This window comes from Aethalodelphis obliquidens, unplaced genomic scaffold (assembly GCF_003676395.1).
Source record: "Aethalodelphis obliquidens isolate GAN/ISIS:26980383/991018 unplaced genomic scaffold, ASM367639v1 scaffold12, whole genome shotgun sequence".
NCBI classification, from domain to species: Eukaryota; Metazoa; Chordata; class Mammalia; order Artiodactyla; family Delphinidae; genus Aethalodelphis; species Aethalodelphis obliquidens.
The window spans coordinates 36,637,745-36,656,491 of NW_020837956.1; the positions used below are offsets into that span (position 1 = coordinate 36,637,745).

The following is an 18,747-nucleotide window of genomic DNA, read 5'->3' on the forward strand; positions in this document are numbered from 1 at the left end:
AAAAAAAAAAAAAAAAAAAAAAAAAAAACATTCAAAGATTCAGGGTCAAGACATGTTGTGGCAACACTGTTTATAATAAGACAAAAATTTCAAACAACGAAATGACTGGAATAGAAATGTAATTAAATAACTCCATGCAAGGGAGCAGTGCAGAACAATTTACACAATGCTTTAGATCAGTGGTTTTCAAGGTACAGACCCTGGAGCAGGTATATTAGCATCACCTGAGAACTTACTAGAGTCGCAAATTACCGAACCTACCAGTCTGTGGTTTAACAAGCCCTCCAGGTGATTCTGGTGGATGCTAAAGTTTGAAGACTACAGTTTTAAAGAAATATACAAGGACACAGATTTCCATAAAATATTATGTTAAAACTTTCTATATATATTATATATAAATAACATGTAGGGACTTCCAGTTAAGATGGCAGATTGAGAACATACATTAGGCTCTGTTCTGTCCCACTTCAATTATAAAGAAATTTTTAAAAGATATAAATACGAGAACAAATAACATGGAAAAGGAGACAACGGTAATAAAATTTTAAAAGCCGGAAAGCAAACGGATGGATGATTATTGCCTTAGCAGGGCTGAGAAAGCTGGATTCACAGCCAGCAGTAGGGAAAGCCAGAAAGCAATCTAATTTTCCCCTGGGGACCTCTAAGGAAAGCTCAGGAATCGATTAAACCAGGTACCCCTGGAAACTGAGTGAAGTAGGGCTAATACTGGGAGGAGAGCTTGAAAGTCCGATTAAGAAGAAGTTAGGCACCCAGACTTCTCCCCAAACTCCATGTGGCCAAATGACTGCTCCCCAATCTTGCCAGAAAATTGGAAGTTTCTCCTCTAGAGACAGTAAAACAAAGGGCTCTCTGGGATAGGGCGTCAGTCACATACACAGTTGAAGTAGGGGTATCTTACTGAAAACAGGAGGATTAAGTGAACGTTTACATATTGAGTATTGAGACAACTCCTTCCTCCCCTGAGGCCTTTTTCCCACCCAGTTCCCAGAACAGTCAGGTTTACAACCTCCAAATGGAAAATCTGATCAGCTGGGGGGGAAATAAATTAAAGATGACAATGCTGAAGGTTCACTAAGAAAATAAACCGGAGCAGAGCTGACAAGATTAATCATGGGTAGAAAGTTTCAATCGACTTTTCAATCTCCATTCTTAAACAGGACGAGCCTTCTTAGGCTTGCTAAACACTTGAAGAAATCCTCTAATATAAACAGGCAAGGCCAAAACAAATTTTCAAATCCGTGGGAAATAATATTAATATCCTCAGCAAAATAAGAAAAGATGCTCCACAAAAATGAGGGCGTGAACCAAGAGGGAAGATGAAGTGAGATCAAGGCAATAAGAAATTTAACAAGAGAGAGGTGACAGAATCCTTGGAATGGTGGTAAAGAGATCCCAGAGACAGCTGGGACACAGGTCTAGAAATACATCATTCTAGATCAGAGCAGCTCAGAAGCTCCAGAAAGTCTATTACATAAGATGAAATTGACAGAATATCTAAGGAATTGAGAGATTTTCAGAACTGAGGGGAAGTGTGGAGATACATTAGTAATAAATTATGGATTAGTAATAAATAGATAGAAAACTAAACAAATAACAAGACAATTATCAACTCTGGAAAAACCAAAAGATATACAGAAAAAGTAATCATAGTAAGCTACGTTGTTCAGTTCTGACTAGCATTTATACACTTACAATTTAAGCACCAAAAATTGATCCAGTAAAAAATTATATTGGAAAGATAGAGAATGAGAAATTCATAATTGTGTGTTGGTAACTACATGGGGAGGGGGGCAGTGAAGGATGAGTGAAAGAGCTAAGGCTTCATCTTCCATAGTGGGAATTTAATCGCTAATGTCCAAAACCGGAAATCAAGATGTAGTACTAGAAGCATGCGATAGGGATACGCAGGTTGCAAAAGAGTTGAAAATGAATGCCTCTTGGAAACAGGACATTTCGGGGAGACAATGGACTGCAATTTATTTTTATTTGTTATTTTTGTAATTTATTATAACAAGCCATAAATTTATTTGAATTAACATGCATGTAGAATTCTGATTAAAAAAATTTAAAGAATGATGAAATAGCTCACATTTTTGCAAAACAAAATAATAAAACTCTTTCCCTTTCTCTCTATATATACATGAATAAAAAACCTGAGCTGGGACGAAGTGAGCGAGTGGCATGGACATATATACACTACCAAATGTAAAATGGATGGCTAGTGGGAAGCAGCTGCATAGCACAGGGAGATCAGCTCGGTGCTTTGTGACCACCTAGAGGGGTGGGATAGAGAGGATAGGAGGGAGGCTCAAGAGGGAGGGGATATGGGGACATATGTATACTTATAGCTGATTCACTTTGTTGTACAACAGAAACTAACACAACATTGTAAAGCAATTATACTTCAATTAAAAAAAACAAAAACAAAAAAACCTTTTGGAGTATAGTAGAATACAGTGGCAGTGGTTATTCTGGGGTGATACAATAACTGGTGATTTTATTTTCTTTATGAATATCTGCATTTCTTTGGCCGCACCGCACAGCTTGTGGGATCTTAGTGCCCCGACCAGGAATTGAACCCGGGCCCCGGCAGTGAAATCCTAACCACTGGACCGCCAGGGAATTCCCATGAATACCTCCATTTTATAGTTTTGTAATAAGAGTTGTCTGAATAGTTACACTTAATGTAAAAATGAAAATAAGGCTCTAAGGATCACCGTTTACTAAAAAACAAACATGCAAACAAAACCCCCTAACATAGGTAAATAATCACGATGCTTTCTTTAGAAGGCTTGGATGGGGGGACTTTCCTGGTGGTCCAGTGGGTAAGACTCTGCACGCCCAATGCAGGGGGCCTGGGTTTGATCCTCGGTCAGGGAAGCAGATCCTGCATGCATGCCACAACTGAGAGTCTGCATGCCGCAACGAAGATTCTGTGTGCTGCAACTAAGACCCAGCACAACCAAAATAAACAAAGAAACCAAATAAATAAATATATTTTTAAAAATAAATAAAAGGCTTGGATGGTTTAGAGTCGTAGTCCTCTGGGACTATCTGAGCCAGGCTTGCCTGAAAGCATGGAGAAGGAAACTCCAGAGACTCCATGCAGCCCAATTGTCCTAGGATTCTAACTTCTTTGGACACAAAATGTAACTTAACTGATATCTGTGTCATTGTGCAGTCCAACAAGAAATGTAGATATGCTGAAGAAAACAAAACAAAACAAAACAAAACCAATGAGGATATGCTAATAGGAATTTTTAACCTTTGCAGGGCTAGGGGCTTGCAAATAAGCACTCGATACTTCTGAAGTGTTCTGTTGAAAATTTTATGTAACCATGCTTAATGCAGATTTCAACAATCCCTAACACCAGAGGTTTTGGAAGCTATCTGTCAAAGAACTCTATCAGCACACACCAAGCTTCTAGCAATCTATAATAAATTCTTGGTCTGTTCTTTGAGCTCTGTTTTCCACCACTTTTTCTTTTTTAAAGGCGTGTGGAAACTAATATCATGAATAAATGCTTTCAGGAGGTCTATATCTGTAACCTTAAATATATTCCTTATCTACTTTAAATTATGGAATTAAATCAGAAGGTAAGACACATGTATACACACACATAATATGGTACGCTTTATTCAGCCTGCTATGCTGAGAAATTGGGCGACTTATCTTTGACTCTTGTCTGTCTTACCTTATGGCTAAGTTCTGCCATTTCTCTGCTGCAACTTTTCTCTGAAAATTCTGAGCCCACACCTATCTTTACGGAGCTAGCATCCTTTGTGGATCTACTTACTGTTTAGCTCCCTTTAAAAACCACACCAAAAATCTCATGTAGAGACGATGTACCTTTCTAAAAATTGCACTAAGATTTCATTTAGTTTACCTTTCTCCTTGCCATATGATTCAACAAGTCATTCTTCCTCGCTAGGCCAAGTTTCCCTCCTTGGAATATGAAGAGATTAGACTATTTTTAAGATGCATTGCCAGCTAGTTTGATTCTCATCTTACCTGATTGTGATGCTTTGATGATGGGGAAAGGCTTTTGAGTGTGGACATCAGGCTGAGATTCTGCTCCACTTTCAACAAAAGAAGGACAGCTCAGGTCACTCAGCAGCTCAGGCTCACTGTCCCAGTCTGAATGACTTGGATTATCTTCTAATACCTATTTTGTAAAATGTATAAATTATGATTTTACAGGAATTTACAACATAATTAATTTCCACAAACATCAACAATTCCTGAGCATCACAAACACCAGAAAAGGACCCCTCTAGAGACCTGCAGCCGTCCGCCCAGTCCCCGCGACCGGAAGAGCCCGACTTCCGCACGTGCTCCCCAGCACCTCCCGGCAACGCTTCTTGGAGAAGGGCTTCAGTCAAGCGTGAGCAAGGAAACAGGCAGACATGTCAGGCCTCCTTCTCTCTGTAACTAACACCTCTCTTGCAGCTCTAGTATCAACACCAATAAAAACATCAAGTGTCAATAATGACTCCAGGCACGCTAAGGCTTGACAAGGATATACTCTTACCCTTGTTTAATTTTTCACACATGTATTGTTGGAATGGTGGTCAGAGTGTCCCTAAGAAAGGTCAGCGGGCTGGCTACCTAAAGGCCTCACTGACTGACATTACCTTGGGGAACTGATCACAGTCAAAAAGCCATGCTCTCAACCACGCAGGCCAAGAAACTTGATCTTATTATGAGGAGATAAAGCTCATGTTAAAGAAAACCACAAGAGAATGAGACAAAAAAAATCAGGGACAGGATAATGCTTGCGTGTTCTGTCAAGCACATCCCCTCCAACAGGCGAGCCCACGAGGGGCCAGGCAACCATAAAGCTGGCTGATAAGCGGAGACTCTGAGAAAACCGAAGCAATCCTGAGGAAACGTCCACAGGCTCCCGCAGGCAACCGTCTGCCGGCAGCTCCACCACGCGCTCTGCCCTCCATCGGATTCTTCTGGTGTGCTCTCCACGCTCCCCTCTAAAGCCAGTGTCTCCCTTTGTGCACTCGATCCCACCCACTTTCTACTCAAAGGTTAGCACTCACTTCTATTCATTCTCCATCAAGAATTTCTTCTTTCTCCTGTATCGTTCCTATCAGTGCACCATCATGAATTCCACTTGAAGAAAAAAATTCCCCTTGACTCCAGCTACAAGGCGATTTCTCTGTACTTCTTCACAGCAAAGTGCCCAGAGAGAGCTGTCCAGACTCGCTGGCTCCAATTCCTCTCCTCTCCGTCCCCCATTCCAGGCGGAGTTTTGATCCCACTGCTCCGCTCTTCAACTGTCAGCCCTCTCCCTTCCTGAGCTGGAGGCAGCATTTCTCCCAGTGGATCACTCCCCTCCTCTTGAAACACTCTGTCCCTTGGTTTCTAGAATGCCCCCTTCACTCCCTAGGCTTTCCTCCCACCTCACCAGTGGCTCCTCAGGCGTCTTTGCTGATTCCTCCCTCTTTTATCCCAGACACCTTAACCCTAGCGTGGCCCAGAGCTCAGTTCTTGGTCCTCTTCTCTGTCTTCACTCCTCAGGGATGTCATCTGGTCTTGTGGTTTTAAATACCATTCACTACATATATTGCTTTCAATTCTAAAATGCACTCCCATGTCTCCGCATTCTAACATCCCTGAAATCAGGATGTGCCTTACAATCAGAGGCATGTCATGATTTAATTTGCAGCATTATCTTTTCTTGGAGGTACTTAAAATAATGGTGCATCTTACAAACAATGGCATTTTAGTTTTGATTATAGCGTAAGCTGCCAGCTTCTAAATTTACATCTCCAGCCCAGACCTCTCCTCTGAGCTGAAGATCTGCATATCTGAGGACGTGACATTTCCTCTTGGATGTCCAAAAGCTATCTCAAATTTATGCCCAAAACTGAACTATCATTATTCCTGCTCCACCTGCTACTTCTTTTCTTTTTTATTTATTTAATTTATTTAATTTTATTTATTTTTGGCTGCATTGGGCCTTCGTTGCTGTGCGCGGGCTTTCTCTAGTTGCAGCGAGTGGGGGCCCCTCCTTGTTGCGGTGCGCGGGCCTCTCGTTATGGTGACCTCTCTCGTTGCGGAGCACGGGCCCTAGGCGGGCAGGCTTCAGCAGTTGCGGCATGCAGGCTCAGTAGTTGTGGCTCGCGGGCTCTAGAGCACAGGCTCAGCAGCTGTGGCACACGGGCTTAGTTGCTCCACGGCATGTGGGATACTCCCGGACCAGGGCTTGAACCCATGACCCCTGCACTGGCAGGTGGATTCTTAACCACTGCGCCACCAGGGAAGCCCCCACCTGCTATTTCTAAACTTCTTGTTCTTAGGACCTATTTCTTTCACTGCTGGGTCACTAAATTCTGCATGTGGAACCTACGAGACCCCAACCAAAGAAGGAAACACTGGGCCAAGTTTCTAAGCTCTTGACAAAAGTCTGTCAAATAGATTCAGAATCTCTTCCCAGCCCTGGAGAGTAAGTATCACACATAAAACACATCAAAGCTTACCAAACCCACGTTTCTCAGCAGTGGAATCCTCCCCTACCCCAAATAAAATGATCCATGGCACACTTACAAAGCACTAACAGCAAACTGCTAAAAATCTAACTGCTTTGACGGATGGGGGTGGGTGGTGAAACACCCAGATGATAACTGAGCTGAATCTTGAAACACCAAGTAAAGGAAGTAGGTGTTCCAAGCAGAAAGAATAATATACGCAAAAAAGCTTTTAATAGCACAATGGTAGAAATTCCTTAAGCTTCTATTTAGAAACTTAACCACAAATTTCTTTGTTTTCAACTGGTCAAATAAGACATCAATGTCTTATTTGGGGTCAGTGTCTAGATCAGTGACCCTGTCCTTCTGGACTGTAAAGGAAACCTCTTCACTGAAAACCCTCTGACAAGCATCATAAACCCAGGTAAGGCTGAACCTCATCTTCATCTCTACCCTTCACTAGACATGTTTTCTGGTCCCACTTTTCAGATTTGTGACTTACCGTAGTTTTCCTTCTACTGGTATAAACTGGGTTTTTACAATATGCCTGCTTGCTCTTCTGAAGGTAGCGCTTCCAAAAATTATGTAAAACTTCATTCTAAGGTAGAAGGGAAATGAGTGGTGCTTCAGGTTATGATGAAAAATATACTGGCACATCTACACCACAGAATCGCTACTCTCCTGCACTTTACATACTGCTTCCATCTATATGTATTCTTACCTTTCTTACCTAAATTTCCTTAAGAAGAATGATCATTTCAATGTCAGGTATACGGGAAGCATGGAATAAATTCTTCTTAATCTTAGATTTTAGTTCCTTATAGTCACCTAGTTGAATCCCTTCCTTTGACAAGTTAAGCAAATTAAGATTCAGAGAAAGAAAGTAACTTACATGTGACTACACTTCCAGTTAGGGGCAAAGCTGCTACTGGGTCCAGTGACCTATTGACACCCCTCCCTCTTACTGCCCCCACCCTCGTCCAAGTGAAAGTAAAACAAAACAAACAAACAAAACAATTTTCCATTTATTCATCACCTACCTGCTAGGTACAAGGCATCCATAAGCTTTAACACAATCCTGCAAGATAGCTACTATCTCTTATTTTACCACTGAAGAAACTGAGTAACTTTGCCAAAATGACCTAGCCAATAAGTAGAAAGGCCATGAATGGGATTTGGAGTCGGTCCCGATTCCAGAGCCTGTGTTCTGGCTGTGCCAGTTAACTGGTCAGGTCTAAACGGTTATACTCATGGGTTAATTTCAGAGAAACTGTTTTCAGGATTAATCCCGATGAAGCAGATAGAAGGCTACACAGGTATAAACCCTACTGAAGCTAGTTGGTGTAACTAATAGAAACCACTTATTGAAAAACACTTATACACAGGATGACTGCAAGGAGAAACCAGATTCACAAAGCCCAGACTACCAGTAATCTTACCTGACGCAGTGACTGTCATGGGTAAGGCTCAGAGTCCACTTAGGCCATGCACTGGCCTACGGGTCATCCTGCCAGCCTGCCGCAGACACTGGTTTGAACAGCAAAGGCTGCTTTACGAATCTCTTCTTGGTGACTTCAGGAGACACTGACCTTTCTCCCTTTTCTTTTTGCTCTTATTTTCATTTATGAGCATACTGCTATATACTGTCGTGTTTACTCACGCCACATATGCATGAAACCCTCTCTCCAGCTAAGCTGAATCCAGCAGCATCACTGTCATCTGGAAACTTGTTAGAACTGCAAATTCTTGGGCCCTACTCCAGACCTACTTAATCAGAAACTCTGGAATGAGGTCAAGCGATCTGTGTTTTAACAAGCCTTTTAGGTGATTCTGATACACACACACTCAAGTTTAAAAACCACTGGTTTAATGTATCACTCCACAAAGCGCATTCTCTGGAACTCAAGTCCCGATGGATGCTACCCACACGTATACATGCCAAAGGATTTTGCTCTCAAATTGTGAATACTGCATACGACATACCCTAGGAAATTAAAAAGCACACTAACACATAAAAGGCACCAATAAGTGGGCAAAGTTATTTGTTTTACTTTAACCCAGTGTTTCCTAAATACCTGAAGACTAAAACCTTATTTTCTTTTGGACGTATTACTTATTTCTATCCTGTAGAACACACTTTAGGAATTGCTGGTCTAGTAAAACGATTGAAGCAAAATCATCAGAAAAATGATTCTTTCTAGTAGGCCTCGTGTTATTACTGATAGCCCTCCTTAGTATCACTCTAAGTCTACTGTTCTTCAAACAACAAAATGTAAAGCTAACATCTAGGCACAAATGGACTTACCTTTAACTCTGGGCCTACTCCAAGGGTCTGTAAGGCTTTTGCTTGTTGATAAAGTATGTGCTGAAAACCTTCGCACACATACCAATCCCAGCCTTTCTCTAAATGACAAATGACAGGTTTCAGATATTTGCATTCCCAACTTACTAAATGTAATGGTGCTACATAGTTACAATTGTGTTTTATACACTTCAACTGGAATTTTTTCATACCCCTGAGTAGAGTTTCCATTCTTATACTCTCTTGCTTCCCATCTGGCAAATCTGTACATAAATGCTAAAGCTAAACAACATTTTTATAATTTATCAGATTTTAAATATTTTAAATTATCTATAGTTTTTCTGAAATGTTAATGTTCAGAGACAGAAAAATGAACAGTCACCACATTAAAAAAATGAAATAAGTTTTATAAATGTATACTGTACTGAACAATGGCCAGCAGAATCCTAAATGAAAGGATACTCAACACTCAGCCACTGCTTGTATGACTCCTCTGTTCCAACTCACATGGAAAGGGAACAATGAGTATTTGGAGAATGAACGAACAGAAGTGAAGATGTGAAGCTCCAAGATCGCAGGAAAGGGCAATAAGAATATACAAAGAAAATAAACTGCTCAACGGCATTCTCCTTTTCTCAAGATGGTTCTAGGTTCTTGGGTGAAACTGAAAGCAAGGCAGCTAAGATTTATTGAGCTCAGCCTAGTTACCAGGTATTTTAAGTAGGTTATTTTCTTCCAACCTCAAAACAACCTTAAGAGATTGTGACGAGAACTGCCACTGCAATGGACAAAGCTACATGTTTAAATAAAACTACCAGTTGAAGAGAATGTTAAAATCTGTTAAGACCTTATGTTTTACCCCTCCCTACTGGACAAATACTGTAACTCTCTGAAAAATATGTTATGAGCACACAGCTTCTGAAGTCTGTTACCATGACTCCAAGAGGTTCTTCTCTCCCCTCAGAATGTCACAGGACTCCTATGCCCTTCCCTTACCTCAAATGTCACAAGGCCTTCCCACCCCTGCTGACTAACGCACTTTCTGGAAAGGGTCTTAGCTTGTATAGGAGTAAAATAGGAAGCCTGTAATTTTGACGCTTTCCAAAGGTGAGGGAGTTTAAACTCTCCAAGCTCTATCCATGTGTGCTCTCTCCTTCCTGCACACTGCTCTGACAAACTGATAAAGTCGTATTTTAAATTCTCAGTCTGGGTTCCTATTCTATATAATAAATGGTTTTACATTCTCACTTTACAGATGAAGAAGCAACTAAGGACAAAGAGGTTGAATATAAGACTCAACATTTAATTTGAAGCACCTGATGTTCCTTCAGCAATTTAAGTTTAAAATATACAATTTTAACTATTAGATAGGTCAAGTCCAAATTAATCAGGTTTTACTCTAATAAAATTTAATTAAAATTAATCAGGTTTAGCCTAATAAAAATAGTCACTACTAAAGGTTAAACAGGAACATGAGTTGGCATTTTGGCAGTCTCTCTGTTATTCATCTAAGAACAGCAATGTATTTCATATAGACATTTCATTAACATTTATACATATAATATATTTCATGTGTGTATCCTTAAAGCTACCTCAGATAGAAGAGTCCACCATTACCATTAGCCTAGTTTCAAACCTGAGAATCTGGCCCTAGGCAATTAGTCACAGAAATAAAAAGCATCAGCTAAACTTAACCTCAGATTCTTCTCAATAATGGTTAATTATTATGTACTCACTGGATTAATGAAATAGAGTACTTTTCAAAGCACACCCATGCTGAGCTTATTTTAAGGGAAAATAATTTTCCCTATTTTAAATGGGTGTGTTCAAAATTCAGTGTGAGAAATGGATTTCTGAAAGCTGAATATCATGTTTAACTTGCCTAACCTGACAACTCCACAGCTGATTCATTTCAGAAAATAAGCATTTTTCTTTAAAAGCACAGAAAATCATATAATAGATAACAGATATAAAACAGAAAAACATACACCAACACACAAAAAGAAATATGCTACATTTGCTAAGATTATTTTTGGCATAATAGTTGCTCCACTGGAAAATCAAGTCATTAACAATAAGCAGAATAAAAAATGGACATGTTTTAAGACATCTGCTTCCAATTTTACCATCAACAATTATCCACTCTAATTCTACTTTGGATTACCTGCTTAAAATTCTGGCAACTGCTTTAGAATCTCTTTAAAATTCCATTCCACATCCCCAAATCATGAAAGTGAAAACATGATTGAAAAATGCTAAGCACATATGAAGAAAGAGCTTACCAAGTTTTCGTTTTCTTTTAAGTCCCCGGTTGATGGCTTGTATTTTAGTATTAGGAATAGCCCCAGTGTTTATAACTTCCCTAGATCTCTGCAGGAAATAGAAGCAGACCATTAAAAAGACCATAAAAAGATAGTTTTACATCTCCTTAACTATACTGCCAAGCATGCTCTGGCATGTATAATGAACCAGATTGTGAGTGCCAGGACCAATGATGGTAATATTTTGGGAAAATTAGATAAAGTGTAACATTCTGGTTAGCCTTTATATTGCTTTTTTTTTTTTTGCGGTACGCGGGCCTCTCACTGTTGTGGCCTCTTCCGTTGCGGAGCACAGGCTCCGGACGCGCAGGCTCAGCGGCCACGGCTCACGGGCCCAGCCACTCCGCGGCATGTGGGATCTTCCTGGACCGGGGCACGAACCCGTGTCCCCTGCATTGGCAGGCGGACTCTTAACTACTGCGCCACCAGGGAAGCCCTATATTGCTTTCTGATTCAAAATTTCTCAGTACCTAAAACTGTGCCAGGAACACAGTAAACACTAAATAAATGTATGTTAAATGAATAAACTTTTATTTTAAATCGATTTTTAATTGTCTGAAACCAATCGTAAAGTCAAATTTATTCACTTTTTTCTCTATCCAAAACATACTTTGAAATTAAAATAACTTCTGTATTCACTGTAGTCAGCAATGCCTAAGCTACATACAGATTAGTTTCATCCTACTTTTCTATGTGTTTGAATAATACTCCAAAACAGCTTTATTTATGAAATTATAAAAGTGCTACTTTTATTCTTAATCAAACCTATAGGATTTAAGAATGACTAAATGCTGAGTACAGTTCATCCCAAAGTCTTCAATTCTAAGTTCTCTCAAGGGCTGGTATCTAAGATTCTGGTTCTCTCACAACCAAAATATAAAAGAATTAGGTCTAAATGATGGGGAAAAGGTGAAGATTTTTAACCAACAGGGAACATTTATATATTTGTCCAAATTTAGAGATTTGGAATGAAATTTATCTTCAACTTTCATTAAGAACAAAAGAAATGTCTCTAACAGGATTTTTGGAATACATCCTCTCTTGTTAAAGAAACCACATTCAAAGCAGTTCTGGTGGACTGGGTTGGCCACACTGAGAAAATAAGACATGTCAGAATACACACCAAAGCAGTTACCCAGCAAAAACAGGTAAAACCTATAAACAGTAGGCAAGAAAAAAAAAAAAAAAGGGCTTAAAATCTGGATTAGACAAAATGTGAAATAACTAAAAGCTAGAAAAAGCTACATATACAAACTGAAGCTGTAACTAATTAAATTACTGAATAGTTATATTGTGGAATATTTATACAGTCAATTAACACGTCCACAAATGTTTAGAATAACACAGGACAATATTTATTAAGACAGAAGATTCAGTGGTACTCACCCACATCCCCTTTCCCTTCTCATACACAGAAAAAAAAAAAAAGAAGACTAAATGGAAGCTATGAAAAGAAATGTTGTATGTTGAGATCACTGATAATTTTAGCTTTCATCTTCATAATTTCTAAATTTTCTACAATAAATCTGCTCTTATGATCATAAAAATCTATTAAACTCACACAATTCTAGCATACACCTTTATTAAATACCCACAAAATACTTCCGAGAATGTCTATAATATAAATTGGCCGGATTTAAGACCTGAAAATTTTTTTCCTGTATAAAATCAATCAAGATAACATTCTAATTCCTTTATCAATTCAGAAGGCCTTCTTCCAGACAGTGGAGTATCTAAAACATGAGAATTATATACAGAGTAAGTTGAAGGGCAATGAAAGGAGCAGAAAAACAGGGGAAGTTGTGCCACAGCCTCCACTCTTTGGAGGTGCAAACCACCATCTCGTCGGCCGTTCCCCACCCGCTGGATTTCCACACCGCCACGCCACACCCCCGCTCTCCAGGAAGGACTGATTGTGTCACACTCTATATGAAGACAATAAAGCCAAGAGAAACCACTTAAGTTGTGCAACACAGAGCTCTGCCTATCACATGGGAGGCATTGAGACAGGTTCTGCGTCTGTTTAAAGATGGTGCCCACCCTCAAGAATGCTACATTCTTGACAAGTTATTCCATACAGGCTGATATCTTTCAAATGTGGAAACAGTGGCATTAGGGGCTTTCAAGTTAAAAAACGACTGCAGCGGATTTTATCAGACAGAAACAAACAGAAACATTATCAAAGACAGAAATAAAAGAAAGCAATTAGTTAACGTAGTTTAATTTCTCCAAAAATAGTATATGCTGACTTCATCTGCTAACGATAAACAGTCATTTAGACACATCTTCCTTCACCATGTTTACATCTGCACTGCTGGTACAAAAGCAAAAACTATTAATGCCTCAATATACATCAAAGCAAACTGCACAAATTTAAAGTGTACAAGTTGATGTGTGTGTATATCCACGAGACCATCACCACAAACAAGGTAATGAACATATCCATCACATCAACAATTTCATCGAGTACATATCTTTTTTTTTTTTTTTTTTTTTGTACATATCTTCTTAATACTCTGTGTGACCAAATGGGAAGCCGACTGAAGAACAAAGATTGTCTCAAGGAAAAGCTCTTGGGTGATTGAGTTGCAAGCGACATTAACCACTTTTCTCAAGAAAACTATTTTTTACTTCATACATTTTGTCCAGGCTTTTAGTTGTTTAAGGTGGGCTCCTGTTACTTCATCCTGGCCAGAAGAAGTTCACACAGTTACTTATATTTGTCCCAAATTTACCTTTCTTATATAGGCCTATACGGCAAAGGTAGTATATCTGTTCCTTCCTGGCTCTGTAGACTTTGAGCAAATCCTTTTCCAGAGAGCAGAGTCCTGGCATGTTTAGCCTGTCCCAGAGGACCTAGCACTCCCAGTGTGAAGGCAGCCTCATTTACCAAGGTTCCTCAGGACAGTAGGCCAACCTCTACCTTAAGAGACAGGTGTGGTGGAATAAAATGACCGCTGACGTTGGAAGCCTGAGGTTCAAGTCCTGGCTCAGCGCTCTATCCATGTGACTATGGCAAACTCACTCAATTGATGAGCCTTGCTTGCCCCTTCTACAGATAGGTGTAATAGTAAACACATCTCACGGGTTGTTATGAGGGGATGAATTAACGGATGAGAAAACACTCTGTAATGTGTAAGGCACTGTACAAAGATATAATGACGATGAAGCACATTTCTCATACTCCCAACAGTCTTTCTAACATTCCGTCTTCCAAACCTCTAAGCTACCACAATACATTAAGAACTCTTAAATAAGTGGTAACTAATAAAAATAAATGCATCATCTTGTAAGTGCAATTTTAATTATTTCCCCTTATATACATACTACACAGTCTGAATCAGGAAAACATTTATATATGTGGCCCAACATAATTTCAAAAGCTCATCCTAAATCTACCTTACAAAGTCTTCAACCCTGTGTAAGCATTTGAGGACCACTTACATTTTTCATATTTGGACATTGCCTGAGTAATAAAAATAGATCAGTTTTGGGGGGACCTATGCCACATGTTAGGCTGAAACTGCAACTTTTAAAGCACAAGCAAATTCATAAATGAGGTCTGTTACTTACTTCTGTAACATTGTGGCAAGAAGTGCAATAATATTTGCCTTCATCAGTGAGACCCCAAGAGACAGCAGCGCACTGAGAACAACGGTCTTTGAACTCTTTCTGTAGGAGAAAAGGAAAACCACATTCAATACATTGTATCTAAATGCTGCAGTTCTACTTAGAGGGTTCCCTACAATTTTACTCTATAAATAAAGAATCACTGAGAATAGAAAATATACCAGAGGGATTCTCTATAAACAAGAAGAACAGTTCAGTCTGAGCCATTTGAAACTGAATTAAACTATTAAATGTTTCTAAAATATGCAGTGTGTGAGGGTGAAAAAAAAAAGACAAAGAAGACAAGGTGGTAGGGGTAAAGTGGGAAAAAAAGATGAGTAAATAAAACTCCTTGAACATGCTGTGGGGAAAAAGATGATAAGATTCAAGAATAGAGAAGATTTAAAAAATAGAAATAGCATACCATTTGGAACTTCCTCCAGGACACTAAGAACACATACCCACCACAAAGGAGCCACAGTTTTATTAGGGTTGTTTCAAGTTTCGATTTGTTCACGCAGCAATATAATGTATAATGTATAATGTATGTACTAGGCACTTAACTAGGTGCTGGGGATTTGAGGGTGAGCAAAACAGACAAGATCCCTACTCATAACTATATACGACGCTAATGGTGAGTTCTAATTGCTAATTTCATTAACCTAGCATCTACAGACGTTAACCCTCATTCAGTAGACATTTATTGAGCGTCTACAATGAGTAAGGCCTTCTATCACCATAATGCTTCCGTACATACATAGACTGGCACCAAATTATCCATTCGCAACTCTCTGGTGCGTGAAATCTTATTATTGTTGATCTAATTACCGACTGTTCCTCCACCATCAAAGAGTGGCATTTTATGAAGTGGGTCAAAATGCATGCCAAATCTACTTCAACAAGTTGGTCAAGTTTTCAGCGACTCCATGTGGATAACTATCGTAATCTTGGAGTGTCCCCAAACCCGAATTTGGAATTCCTGCACAGGCCATGGCTAAGATTCGCAGAGACACCAGCAGGGGTTACTTGGGGGCGTTCTGGTTCCAAGCCCCGCCTCCCTCGCCTAACCTCCAGCATCAAAGGGAACTTCTGGGTGGTCCCGTTTAGAGATGAGACACGTGGGTGGCCACCCCACAAAACCCACAACTTCAGCCTCCTCCCGAAACATACCCACATCGACGAACACCCCACCGTCCCTTCACCCACAACCTCACCCAGCCAGAAACTCCAGCCTCTTCCCCCAAAGCGCGGGCACACGCGGCCCGCCAGCCCCGCCAGCCCCATCCCTGTCCCCACGCCGCAGCCTTCCGCCCCGTTCCCCTTCGGCCAGTGGCCGCCCCCACAGCCAACCGGCGTCCTCCACCCCTACTCCTCAGCCTCCCTTCCCTCCCGCCCCGCCGTCCTACTGCGCGGCACTCGGCCCCCTCACCGCCTCCTCCAGGTCCATAACGCCAACAACAACAACAACAACGCCGCCGCCGCCGCCGCCGCCGCCCGTTACCCCGGCAGCGAGAGCAGCTTCCGGGAGCGGCGGGAAGAGCCCTCCGGGCGGAAACCGATACCCTTGACTTTGGATTTCCGTCTCTTGCTAGCTCAGGGATGAAGCGCCACTGATTCTGCATCCCCAGGCAGCATCCCTTTCCTAGTCGAGGTAACTAAAACCAATCAGTAAAAAAGTGGGCGGTGCCTACTGCTGAGAGGATTCAGTCTCTGTTCCCGCAGCCGTTCCGGCCCGGCAGCTCTCCTGCTCTCGGGCTGCGAGGGGGGAGCGGTGGCGTGGACTCAGAGCGCTCGGGGCTCTCCACCTGGTTCTGGCACAGGAGAGGCACCGGGTTCTGGAGAAAAGAACACGTGGTTGAGTTAGACCTGGGTATGTAATCATGGCTTTTCTGCTTCTTTGTGCCTCAATTTCCTCCTCTGTAAGAATTAGGTGTTATCTGTGGGTCCCTCGCGATGGAGCCGCACATGGTAAATGCTCATTAAATTTAGCTTTATTGTTGTCCCTTCATTGGGCACTTTCATTTCATTAAACAGGCGCTGTTTTAGGTCTTGGGGATTAAGCAGTGAACAAAGTAAACAAAAATTCCTGCCTTTATGGAGATTATAATCTGGTGGGGAGAGACAAAAATACATAAGGAGAATATATGGTATGTTAAACGGGCATGAGTGCCAAGGAGAAAAATAAAACAGGAAAGGAGAATGGGAGCCATACTATGGTTTCAGTTTTAAATGGAGTGGTCAAGAAAGGTCTCCCTGAGATGGTGACCTTTGAGGCAAGGGAGCAAGAACCATGTTGGGAACCTCATTCCCGGCAGAGGGAACAGTGAGTACCAAGGCCCTAGTCCTGAACCTCATGCCGGACCATTTAAGGATCAGCAAGGAGGTGAGCGAGTAGCTGGAACAGTGAGCTAAAGGGAGAGTAGAAAATGAGGCAGGGACAAATTACAGCTCTAAGGACTTAGACTTGGAGAAATTAGAGACGCCGTTGGGGGAGTTACACAATCTTACATGTTTAACAGATTACTTTGGCTGTTGTGGGGAGAGTAGACTGCTAGGGGGCAAACGTAGAAGTTGGGAGGCAAGTCAGGAGTCTGTTACGATAATCCTGGTAGCTTGAACCAGGTAAAAGCAGCGGAGACAGTGAGAAGTAGACAGATTCTGGAAATGTACATTTTGAAGGTAGAACCATAAGGATATCTTGATGGATAAGAAGCCCATCAAAGCAGCTGTCGAGGATGAAGGGAGTCAAGGATAACTTAAAGATTTTTGTCCTGAGCACCTGGAAGGGTGAAGCTGTATTTGACAGAGTAGGGGCAGACTATGGGTGGACGAGTTTGGGAGGGGGGTAGAGGAGGAATCAGGAATTTGACTTTGGACCTGTGAAGTTAGAGATGCTTACAAGACCTCTAGGTAGGATGAGAAGGCAATTGGATATAGCAGTCTAGCATTCAGAGGCAAGTTCTGGACTGGAGATATATATTTGGGATTTATCTCTGTCTAGATGGTATTTAAAGTCATGAGAGTAGAGAAGATCACCAAAATCTCCTTATTCACCTGTCAATTCATTTCTTTTGCAAAGTCGTTAAACACGCACTATGTGGCAGGCACTGTGCCAGCAATTGGGAAATGAGAGATAAACAGGACAGGGTCCTTGCCTTCAAGAGGCACCCGGTCCAGTGGAGCATTCAGTCTTATTATTTTAATCATGGCATTAGATAAATGCTCTTCTCCAGCTGTGTCACCCAGGTCATTTACCACGCTTGGCTCTGAAACTTCAAACTCTTTCCAAAAAACCTTACCCATCTTCAAAGCATTAAGTATTGTCATATGAACAGCTTGATTATAGGCCTGTAATTTTCTAGACAAACCCTGATTTCAAATGTTGAAATTTTACAATGGGAAGGGGGCACTGCTGAATGCCCAGCTAAACTGGAGTTAGTATGTTGAACGGAAATACGAGCACCATAGCATCAGGAAGTTTTGTCTTTTTGTTTATTGCTGTATACCCAGGGCCTAGAACAGTACTCAGCTTATAGAATGTGATCAATAAATATTTGTTAAATGGATAGATGACTTTGTAAGATTTTTACATATATGCAAAAGAGTTTAAAGAGATGACGTATCTTGATTTGAGGCTTTGGACATGTGGTTGCACAGAAATGAGTCACAGATTTTCCCAGCCATTCCTTAACAGAAAATTGAGTGTTTTGAGCAAAGTCAGACTCCTTGGAAGAAAATGTCTTCTTAGACTGTAAGACTTAGATGACTATTTCAGCAGAGAAGCTTTAATATGCATTTCTTAAAACTGGTTCACATGCCATTGCTGACCTGTCAGATTGGCACAGATGATTTTTGCTTAATGGAAATAATCAGTGGCAGAAGGGCTCAGTGAGATGGACTCTGTCTTGTACTGCAGGTGTGAGTGAATGTGGGTATATTTCTTGAGAAAAATTCAGCTGCATAACAGGTGATATGGTGGAGCAATATTGAGGCAATGCCAAGAAGAGGAAA

The 18,747-nt window shown here is 40.9% G+C and overlaps 1 protein-coding gene and 1 long non-coding RNA gene across 3 annotated transcripts in view; one reads left to right on the plus strand and one right to left on the minus strand.

Annotated features, from left to right (window-relative positions):
* TAF1B (TATA-box binding protein associated factor, RNA polymerase I subunit B) overlaps positions 1–16,243 on the minus strand; it is a 72,513-nt gene extending 56,270 nt beyond the window's left edge. For both annotated transcript variants that reach the window (XM_027113838.1, XM_027113837.1), the window contains exons 1-6: positions 16,166–16,243; positions 14,701–14,799; positions 11,089–11,176; positions 8,810–8,907; positions 7,007–7,102; positions 4,034–4,187 (exon numbers count right to left, since the gene is read on the minus strand). In XM_027113838.1, the coding sequence (XP_026969639.1) occupies positions 4,034–4,187; positions 7,007–7,102; positions 8,810–8,907; positions 11,089–11,176; positions 14,701–14,799; positions 16,166–16,183 (553 nt within the window). In that variant the 5' untranslated portion in view covers positions 16,184–16,243. The remainder of the gene's footprint in view (positions 1–4,033; positions 4,188–7,006; positions 7,103–8,809; positions 8,908–11,088; positions 11,177–14,700; positions 14,800–16,165) is intronic.
* Positions 16,244–16,393: 150 nt separating this feature from the next.
* The window catches only part of LOC113624081 (uncharacterized), a 38,913-nt gene continuing 36,559 nt past the window's right edge, over positions 16,394–18,747 (plus strand). Inside the window, exon 1 of the long non-coding RNA XR_003434205.1 lies at positions 16,394–16,606. This is a non-coding gene — a long non-coding RNA (uncharacterized LOC113624081). The remainder of the gene's footprint in view (positions 16,607–18,747) is intronic.